Genomic DNA, 10,925 nt, shown 5'->3' on the forward strand with positions numbered 1-10,925 from the left:
CCCCAAAAACTTTTTGGGGTTGCCTCTCGTCCTTCCGACGATGGCCCTGCTGACGCCGTTGCTCCTCTCGCCGTCGCCTCTCCACCGTTTCGCTCCATGGACGGCGATCCATCCCATCCAGGATCTCCTCCCAAGTCCAGGACCCCTTTCCGTCCAAAATCTCCTCCCATGTCCAGGAAGCCTTTGGAGTTGGGTCCTGTTGCCGCTTGACACGCTGCTTGGTCCTTTTATGGTGGGTTTTTCTGTCACGTTCGTCGAGGAGTGAAGGAGACCAAGGCGCAGCGAGTGAAAAGAACATGTTGACTTTATTTACTTAAAGCAACCAAAAACAACAAACCAAAGCGACGAATGTGAAGTCCAATAGTGACAATGACTAAACAGGAACAAAAACCCACAACCCTCATGAGAACACAAACAGTTTAAATATGGCTCCCAATCAGAGATAACGAGCCGACAGCTGACACTCGTTACCTCCGATTGGGAGTCACATGACACTACAATTACTCACCCAAAACACAACCAAACGAATACACCCTATACAACAAAACCCCACAACAAAACCCAACAAAACAAATACACCCTGGCTCAAATACAAAAGTCCCGGAGCCAGAGTGTCACACATATCATCTTCAGCACAAAGGGGTTTACATCAGCAAGAGCAAGGCAGGCCAGGGCTCATGATTGGGAACGCCTATCCATTGTAGTGTGTAATGGAGTGTAACTCTTAGAAAAAAAGGTGGTAAGTAGAACCATACGGGGTTCTTCAGTTTGTCCCCATAGGGAAACCCTTTTTGGTGCTGGGTAGAACCCTTTGCAGAGGGTTCTATCTAGAACCCTCTATGTTTGGTTCTTGAAATAACCCCCTGTATATGGTTTTACCCTCTATGAAGGGTTCTACCAATAACCATTTTATCATCTAAAGGTTCTTCCTAGAACCGTCTATGAAGGGTACTACCTCAATCATCTACACTTGAACAACCATCTCAGTAACGGGTGCAATAAATCCAATTACTAACAGATTGTATTTGTTTCGAAAACTGTATGTTATTTATCTTTGTGTAGCATAAAATGTATCAACCAATCAATGTACAGTACATGCAAAAACACAGATTTTAGAGTAAACCAAACCATTCTGAAAATCTTCCAGCAATAGAGCATGCTGGGAAATGCTATACATGGTTCCATGTAGAACCCTTCTTGCCTTCCGAAGAATCATCAAAGAACCCTTTCTTCCAAAACGGTTCTTAGGACGTTTGCACACAGTGTATATATATTTTCTGTTGTATTTTTGACTTTATGTTTTGTTTTACCCCATATGTAACTCTGTGTTGTTGTTTTTATTGCACTGCTTTGCTTTATCTTGGCCAGGTCGCAGTTGTAAATGAGAACTTGTTCTCAACTGGCTTACCTGGTTAAATAAAGGTGAAATAAAAAATAAAATAAAAATGTTAAAGGTTCTAGGTAGAACCCTTTGACTTCCAAAGAACCCTTGTCTTCCAAAAAGGGTATTTCTGATCAAATAGGTTCTTGGTAGAATCTTATCCTTCCACAAAGAACCGTTTTGTAACCCTTTTTTCTAAGAGTGTACTTACTTGTGATCTGTTTTCTTAATTATCTTAATTATTTTAGATGTTTTCTTAGAACATGCCCTTGTTGTTAATGGCGGGACTGAGTGGCGAACGGTGTATAGTGTTCTTGTGTTGGGCACCACTGAATAGTAACAAACAAATTCGATTTTTATTACTTTCAAATACGACTTCACTGTATTTGTGAAAGGAGTGACTGAAAAAAACAAACACAAGAAAGCCTAACACCTTACCGTTGCACTTGTCTTTTCTTCCAAGCACTGATTTTGCTGATAGCTGCTTTTTTGAGGAAAGTTTGACTTTCTGTGATATGTGGTTGTTGTATCTTAAGGTTAATGTACTAACTGTAAGTCACTCTGGATAAGAAGGTCTGCTAAATTACTAAAATGTAAAATGTCATTTGTAATGTTCATTATAATCTCTCATGGACAGACTATGTAATAAATATGCAATCTGACGCAATTAGCCAAGATTTTATGTTCATTATAATCATACTGTATTCACCACCAGTCGAGTATGACCAAAGAGCTGGAGAGGATTTGTTTGGCATACATTTGAGGACTCAACTCAGACACTATTCATATTTTATTGAGGAAAAAGATCAAAATCATGTTCAACATGGACTGTTGTAGTTTCTGAAAAGTATCTTCCCTTTTGACAAGCGGACCCAGTTATTTAGTACAAAAATATCCCTGTCTACATTCACCCCACATCGTTAGAACATGTACAGAGTTAATATTACGGGACTAGGGGGACTAGGCACCTCCCTAACAAATTGAACCCTGAATAAGTATGAAAAACTTGTAGACATACAGTATGTATACACATAATATGTGGCATATTGATTTTGGATTATAGTGCCACCAGATCAGGGACACATTTTTTAGTTAATATCCTTGTTGTCCCCAAACCACATTTTCTCAGATGTTCTCAGTCTACCATGCACCTCCCATTGGTCCTCCTCAAAGCGGTAATACCAGACTCAGCAGTAGTGGAGCAGGATGTTTAGGAGGAGGTAGGGCAGACAGGCTCTCCCTCAACCATGTACCACACCTCATTGTGCCTGTTCAGAATCTTCATTGGGCTGTAGGACACACACACATACACACAAACACACACACACACACACACACACACACACACACACACACACATACAAACACACACACAAAATATTAAAGTATGTTTGAAAAAGGTATTTTGGTGGAATTGGGTTGGATGTTGGATATGAGTATATTGAAGGATTTGTATCCGTGCTCTCACCTGTCATATCCCACAGCGTAGTGGTAGTCTTTGTTGTAGGTGGCCTGGACTTTGTCTAGCTGCCTTTTCAGCAGCATGGAGTTTACACTGGATGTCAAAGACATCATCCATCCGCCGTAGCTCCTCACATACACTTTCATGTCTGGCATCTCTGTAAAGTACACCTGCACGGGGAAATCACAATGACATCCACATTGTTAACCAGGGGTCTTTAAAAAGCAACGCACACCTGACATGGGTTCAAATAGTATTTTGTGTTTTTTCAAATACTTAAGCTGCGCTCGATTGAGCTTGCCTGGCTCAGTGGTGCCAATGGAATAGTCCCAAAAGTGCAAACCCCGCCCATCTGGAACTCTAGAAAAGCTGCATAAGGCGTAGGGTCTAGGGGTCTATTTGAGATTGGGTCTTACCCTGTTATCAGTGGGTTGGGGAGGAGTCATCTGATAGTCAGACGGCAGGAGGAAGCTGAGGGTGAAGACAGACGACTGCCACATCCTCTTCTTCTCCTCAATTTTGACAGTCACCGGAGCTGTCATGTCAATGTTGACACCTATAGGAAAAATGTGCATCCACACACACACAAATAGATCAATACGCACAAACACATGCACACACGCATGCACGCACACACACACACACACACACGAACACACACACACACCAGCCTTGTTTGATCCGGTGATGTATTTGAAGAGTCTCCTGAAGGCAGTATAGATGGCCTTGTCCATGAAGTAGCATTCCTCGTCTGTCGACACCCATTTCACTGAGTCATAGTGGCGCACCTGTAACACAGACACAAACCTTCACTCAGAGTCCAGTGTTGGAGAGTGTATTGAGTTGCGGATGTTGGAGGCAGGGGGAGCAACTTTGGTGTCTAGGCCCGGTAGAAAAGGGTGGGAAGCCTGGTTTCTGGGGCTCGGGGAGTTGTCAGGTGGATGGTAGCTGGGTGGGGATTGTTTTACGAATGCAGGTACATTCGTCTATGTTTTCACAATTTTATGGAAAATTAAAATGATTATTATCATGTTGATAAACTATATTCTGATGAAAATGCAATTGTATTTTATCTGCAACCCTGACAGAAAACTAAACAATAAAACAAAATGTGGTCACAAATAATACCCCTGACTCAGTTTTACAGTATGTGCCATTAATTTGTGCTTTACAATGAACTCACCTCATAATCGTCATTCTTGCACACCAGATCATACAGCAGACATTCCCTTGACTCGGTACAAAAGCTAGACTCAGAGGAGTTCCTATAGGGTTCAGTGGAAAATAAATCAATAATGGAGAATAGCAGAAAATGTTGCACAACATCAATATTCAATATAAATATTCAAACCATCAACATACAAACAGCGTATGATTTCTGAAACGTGTGGTTATTATGTGTGGAAAGTAATAACAGATGTGTATTATAACTTCCTTACCCAATTCTGGCCTCAGCAGTCAAGATGAGAAGCAAGCCAACCAACCCTGCAAAATAAACCCTGAAGTACACACAAACAGTCAGTGTCATCACATTAAAAACCTAAAGTACACACAAACTGTCACGCCCTGGCTCTGGGGACGCTGTTATGTTGAGCCAGGGTGTGTAGATCAAGGTGTTTTGTGTCTATGGGTGCTATTTCTATGTTGGCCAGAGTGGCTCCCAATCAGAGGCAACGAGTGTCAGGTGTTGCTGGCTGTCTCTGATTGGGAGCCATATTTAAACAGTCTGTTTTTCATTCGTGTTTGTGGGATTTTGTTTCTAGTCTGTTTATGGTAGACCGTGAACTGTCACGTATCGTTTGTTGTTTTGATCGTGTCTCGTAATAAAGAGTATGTTTGCCTGCAACGCTGCGCCTTGGTCCTCATCTCTATTCGACGATCGTGACAGAAAATCCCACCACAACTGGACCAAGCAGCGAGTCGAGGAGCCATCGCCAGGGAAATCCCTAGCAGATCTCCGTGGCAGCCTCGACTGGGTCAAGCCGAGTGAAGAGCAGAGAGAGTGGACTTGGGAACAATGGAGGAAGAGCTTCGACTGGGTCAAGCCCATTGAGGAGCTGAATAGCGGGAGTTGGAGGCAGAAGAGCGAGGGTTGGGCGAGAACTATAGAGGCCTGGCCCACGGGGAGGAGAGACCCCCAGAAATTTTTTAGGGGGGGGCTCACGACGTCGGGGCAGCAGGAGGCCGCGATAGAGCGGTCCAGCGGGTTGGCAGAGGAGGCCGCCAGGTTACGGGGGCCACTGGTCGAAGAGGGGATGGAAGGTGTAGAGGCACGGCGAGAGGTACTGGGGTGTGTTACCAGTCCGGTCCGGCCCGTTCCAGATCCCGGTGTAGGGCCAGTGGTGTGTGTCCACAGTACGGTCCGGTCTGTTCTGCTCCCGCACCAAGTCAGTGGTGCGCTCGTCAGCCCGGCTCGGCCCGTTCCTGCTCCCCGCACCAAGTCAGTGGTGCGCTTCGTAAGCCGGCTCGGCCCGTTCCTGCTCCCCGCACCAAGTCAGTGGTGCGCTTCGTCAGCCCGGCTCGGCCCGTTCCTGCTCCCCGCACCAAGTCAGTGGTGCGCTCGTCAGCCCGGCTCGGCCCGTTCCTGCTCCCCGCACCAAGTCAGTGGTGCGCTCGTCAGCCCGGCTCGGCCCGTTCCTGCTCCCTGCACCAAGTCAGTGGTGCGCTTCGTCAGCCCGGCTCGGCCCGTTCCTGCTCCCCGCACCAAGTCAGTGGTGCGCTTCGTCAGCCCGGCTCGGCCCGTTCCTGCTCCCCGCACCAAGTCAGTGGTGCGTTTCGTCAGCCCGGTTCGGCTCACTCCTGCTCCTCACACCAAGCCAGTGGTGTGCGTTGTCAGTCCAGCACGGCCCGTGCCTGTTCTCCACACCAAGCCAGTGGTGGGCGTCGTCAGTCCGGCACGGCCCGTGCCTGTTCCACTGGTGCCTGGTTCGGCACTGGTCAGATGTTTTACGCCGGAGCTAGAGCAATCCGCTCCATTAGTGTGCAGTCCAGCTCCGGCCAGCGGGGCCAGACCGGACCAGGGGTACTTTGGGGGGTTGGAGAGGGAGCGGGGATCAGGCCCGGAGCCGGATCCGCCGCCTAGGCGGAGTGCCCACCCGGTCCCTCCCCTGTGGTATTTGGTTGACGCGGTCGGAGTCCGCGCCTTTAGGGGGGGGTACTGTCACGCCCTGGCTCTGGGGACGCTGTTATGTTGAGCCAGGGTGTGTAGATCAAGGTGTTTTGTGTCTATGGGTGCTATTTCTATGTTGGCCAGAGTGGCTCCCAATCAGAGGCAACGAGTGTCAGGTGTTGCTGGCTGTCTCTGATTGGGAGCCATATTTAAACAGTCTGTTTTTCATTCGTGTTTGTGGGATTTTGTTTCTAGTCTGTTTATGGTAGACCGTGAACTGTCACGTATCGTTTGTTGTTTTGATCGTGTCTCGTAATAAAGAGTATGTTTGCCTGCAACGCTGCGCCTTGGTCGTCATCTCTATTCGACGATCGTGACACAAACAGTCAGTGTCATCACATTAAAAACCTAAAGTACACACAAACAGTCAGTGTCATCACATTAAAAACCTAAAGTACACACGAATACTCAGTCATATTAAAAACCTAAAGTAGTGTCATGACTCTCTCAGGGTGAGGATCAAAGGCATCATATCAGCAAGACAATGGCCGACAACAACCAGACCCTCTTACCCACAGGGGTGGGGGCTGTGCCGGTCTTGACACCTTAATACTGCCATAAATTATAGATAGGAGAATCTATCTCTGGCCCTGTAGAATGGTGAAAGGAATGTCCTTTGTTTCAGAGTCTTTTGCCGCCTAAAAACATCAACATCCAACAATGAACATTGGGACAATATATTTCAACATCCAAACGTTGGGAATGATGAGAAATGGAATATGGAAAATGTATGTCTATTTTGTGATGTCATTAACATTTTTATAAAGGCGTTATAACGAAAACATTGTGACTTGAAGAGCTTTTACACTGTGTATATCAGGTGTACATCCTCTACATTGTGTAGAAAATATCAAGGAGGAAGACAATGTTTCCGTGAAGATAAGAATGTGATTTTCGTTTTCTAACAAAATCATAGTGGTAATAATACTTTTGCCTCATAACTAGCCACACCCGAGGGAGCTCAGAGAGCGTGTCAGTATGACGGAAACGTCCCTCTTTACCAGAGTGCATAAAAGACAGAGATAAGAATTATCAGATCAGACTAGACGGACCTCAAGCTGCAGCTGTTGTCCATATTGGTCCCGACCCTAAAAATCAACATGAGGTGAAGATAACAAAGTTGCCTCCACTAACAATCAATGTTACGGCTGAGTAGCTGTTCTAAGTACTGTATCTAAGAAGGTGAATTTAAGTGGGACCATCCTCTTCAAACCATTGTCTACTACACTGTTCTCATCACCCCACAGGGGATCATCGACACGGCTGATTAGCCGTCCTCAGAAGACCACTTCCAGAATGAGTGAAAGTATACAGATGACTAAGAAGGAGGACATTGTGACCTCTTGTGGACAATCTGTGCCTTACATCTGAGCCTTACATCTAAAAGGCCATTCGAAAAGAGAAGGCCCAATCGACCCTTCCCACAAAGGCCTGGGTCCAACAGAGACGACGCAGACAAACACGTAAATACATGCATTACTTCTTACCAAACGGGCGGCAGTTCTGGCAAAGTATTAGGATTACTATGAGCTTAGGTCCATGTGTATCCAAGTGTTTTTCTCTCTCTCTCGCTCTGTAACTCGCCAAGTGTCATATTGTATTAGTCCGCTAGGGACCTGTTTTCATTGTATTAAGTTTCTTATCCCTACCTATACCGTGTATGTGTTTGTATCTTGTGATATCATTTTTAATTAGTTAGTAAATATATAATTAAATCAATTTGTGTGGTACGGAATGATCAGTAAGACCCGGGTTCGTGCAGACTTAAAGAGCCTACGACTTTCAGAATGAGACTGATATGAGTAAATGATTAATAAATGACTGTTAAATGATAAGAGATATCTAGATATCTTTAGAGTTAATTCCGGGAAACGGTAACTTGTTAAACAACTTTTACCGTGGTGCCCCAAATTCCTAATGAGTTAATTGTTACATTATTAATGTAATCTAGTAACAAACAAACAAACATAGTAGGTCATTATTCGATAAATAATAGTCATCACAATAACGAAAGTCACGTTACAATGGGCTAATAATATTATTAAAACCTAAAGTACAAACCGCTAGTGACCACATCAGATGAAAAATCTATTATTCAGACATTAATAATAACTATTGCCATATATTGTAATACTTTAAAAGACAGTTTCTAAATTATGTTACTACAACTTTCAATTTCTATATAAATCACTTTCCCTTTAATAATTAACACCATCACAAGTCAAAGGAAACGTATCAAAGCAATGAGACTATCATTTCTACTTACATTGTGCTGAGTGTGTGTCTTTTAGATCAGCTCAGTCCAGATGCATCCACTGGCCTGAGGGAAATGCTTGCAGAGAAACTATTTATACCAACTGAGGGTTATGAAAGGAAACCTGGATCCCTTCCTAAAACTTGTGAGACACACCCACTTCACTGCAGAATGGCCCGGGGGCCTCAACAAATATGTGCAATGGGCTTATTTAACCTGCTGAAGAGAAAAACAGGTGGTTTATAAATGTGTGTGCCAAGTTAGATAACGCGGGACTATCATTCTTGATGTGTCTTTGAAAAAAGAGTATAGGCTTATTGAAAAAGAGGCTGTGACTAGATCCGTCACTTGTAGTAGACTGTTATATATTTCTTTTCCATAAAGAGAAAGCCTTTGCAGTTTCGCAATAACAGCCTGGCTGCCACGTATAGAGGAAACAAATAGCACTTGGATCCACTGGCCTAAGGGAAATGCCTTCGGAAAGTATTCAGACCCCTTGACTTTTTCCACATTTTGTTATGTTACAGCCTTATTCTAAAATTGATTAAAATTGTTTTTTCCCCCTCATCAATCTACACACAATACCCCATAATGACAACGCAAAAACAGGTTTTTAGAAGTTTTGCAAATGTCACATTTACATAAGTATTCAGACCATTTACTCATTACATTGTTGAAACACATTTGGCAGCGATTACAGCATTGAGTCTTCTTGCGTATGACGCTACAAGCTTGGCACACTTGCATTTGGGGAGTTTCTCCCATTCTTCTCTGCAGATGCTTTCAAGCTCTGTCAGGTTGGATGGGGAGCGTTGCTGCACAGCTATTTTCAGGTCTCTCCAGAGATGTTCGATCAGGTTCATGTCCGGGCTATTGCTGGGCCACTCAAGGACATTCAGAGACTTGTCCCGAAGCCACTCCTGAGTTCTCTTGGCTGTGTGCTTCAAATAAAATCAAAATGTATTTGTTACATGCACCGAATACAACAGGTGTAGAACTTACCGTGAAATGCTTACATACAGGCCCTTAACTAACATTGCAGTTCAAGAAAGAGCTAAGAAAATATTTACCAAATATACTAAAGTAAAAAATAATAAAAAGTAACACAATAAAATAACAATAACGAGGCTATATACAGGGGGTACCGGTACCGAGTCAATGTACGGGGGTACAGGTTAGTCGAGGTAATTTGTACATGTAGGTAGGGGTAAAGTGACTATACATAGATAATAGACAGCGGATAGCAGCAGTGTAAAAGTGGCGCACCTGTAGCGCCTTACGATCAGATGCCAGGCAGGGATGTAACCGGTCAGGATGCTCTCGATGGTGCAGCTGTAGAACTTTTTGAAGATCTAGGGACCCATGTCAAATATTTTCAGTCTCCTGAGGGGGAAAAGGTGTTGTCGTGCCCTCTTCACGACTGTCTTGGTGTGTTTGGACCATGATAGTTTGTTGGTGATGTGGACACCAAGGAACTTGAAACTCTCAACCCGCTCCACTACAGCCCTGTCAATGTTAATGGGGGCCTGTTCGATGTTAAGGGTCGTTGTCCTGTTGGAAGGTGAACGTTCACCTCAGTCTGAGGTCCTGAGCGCTCTGGAGCAAGTTTTCATTAAGGATCTCTCTGTACTTTGCTTCATTCATCTTTCCCTTGATCCTGTCTAGTCTACCAGTCCCTGCCGCTGAAAAACATCCCCACAGCATGATGCTGCCACCACCATGCTTCACCGTAGGGATGGTGCCAGGTTTCCTCCAGAGAGTTCAATCTTGGTTTCATCAGACCAGAGAATCTTGTTTCTCATGGTCTGAGAGTCTTTAGGTGCCTTTTGGCAAACTCCAAGCGGGCTGTCATGTGCCTTTTACTGAAGAGTGGCTTCGATCTGGCCACTCTACCATAAAGGCCTGATTGGTGGAGTGCTGCAGAGATGGTTGTCCTTCTGGAAGGTTCTCCCATCTCCACAGAGGAACTCTAGAGCTCTGTCAGAGTGACCATTGGGTTCTTGGTCACTTCCCTGACCAAGGCCCTTCTCCCCCGATTACTCAATTTGGCTGGGCAGCCAGCTCTAGGAAGAGTCTTGGTGGTTCCAAACTTCTTCTATTTAAGAATGATGGAGGCCACTATGTTCTTGGGGACCTTCAATGCTGCAGAATTATTTTTGTACCCTTTCCCCAGATCTGTGCCTCGACACAATCCTTTCTCTGAGCTCTACGGACAGTTCCTTCGACCTCATGGCTTGGTTTTTGCTCTGACATGCACTGTCAACTGTGGGACCTTATATAGGCAGGTGTGTGCCTTTCCAAATCATGTCCAATCAATTGAATTTACCACAGGTGGACTCCAATCAAGTTGTAGAAACATCTCAAGGATGATCAATGGAAACAGGATGCACCTGAGCTCAATTTCGAGTCTCATAGCAAAGGGTATGAATACTTATGTAAATAAGGTATTTCACTTTTTTATTTTTAATACATTTGCAAAAATGTCTAATAACTTGTTTTCGCTTTGTCATTATGAGGTATTGTGTGTAGATTGCTGAGGATTTTATTTATTTAATCCATTTTAGAATAAGGCTGTAACGTAATAAAATGTGGAAAAGGTCAAAGGGTCTGAATACTTTCCAAAGGCACTGTATGTAGTTTGTTCACTGAGCACTGCTGG

General features: G+C 44.4%; 1 protein-coding gene across 1 annotated transcript; it reads right to left on the minus strand.

The window, feature by feature from the left end:
• Window positions 1-2,153: 2,153 nt before the first annotated feature.
• Window positions 2,154-8,361, minus strand: LOC121570596 (heme-binding protein 2-like). Its single transcript, XM_041882063.2, has 7 exons — window positions 8,279-8,361; window positions 4,283-4,342; window positions 4,027-4,108; window positions 3,511-3,631; window positions 3,260-3,399; window positions 2,850-3,013; window positions 2,154-2,670 (listed from the first exon to the last, which is right to left on the minus strand). Coding segments are annotated over exons 1-7 (648 nt in total). The 5' UTR covers window positions 8,281-8,361; the 3' UTR covers window positions 2,154-2,591.
• Window positions 8,362-10,925: the final 2,564 nt, after the last annotated feature.

Source organism: Coregonus clupeaformis, chromosome 7 (assembly GCF_020615455.1).
Source record: "Coregonus clupeaformis isolate EN_2021a chromosome 7, ASM2061545v1, whole genome shotgun sequence".
In the NCBI taxonomy this organism is placed as follows: Eukaryota; Metazoa; Chordata; class Actinopteri; order Salmoniformes; family Salmonidae; genus Coregonus; species Coregonus clupeaformis.

Coding starts and splice junctions, on each gene's coding strand:
- LOC121570596 (XM_041882063.2), bottom strand. Junction 3,632..4,026: donor GCAAGAATGACGATTATGAG/GTGAGTTCATTG, acceptor TCTGTGTTACAG/GTGCGCCACTATGACTCAGT. Junction 2,671..2,849: donor TACGCTGTGGGATATGACAG/GTGAGAGCACGG, acceptor TGTGTCCTACAG/CCCAATGAAGATTCTGAACA.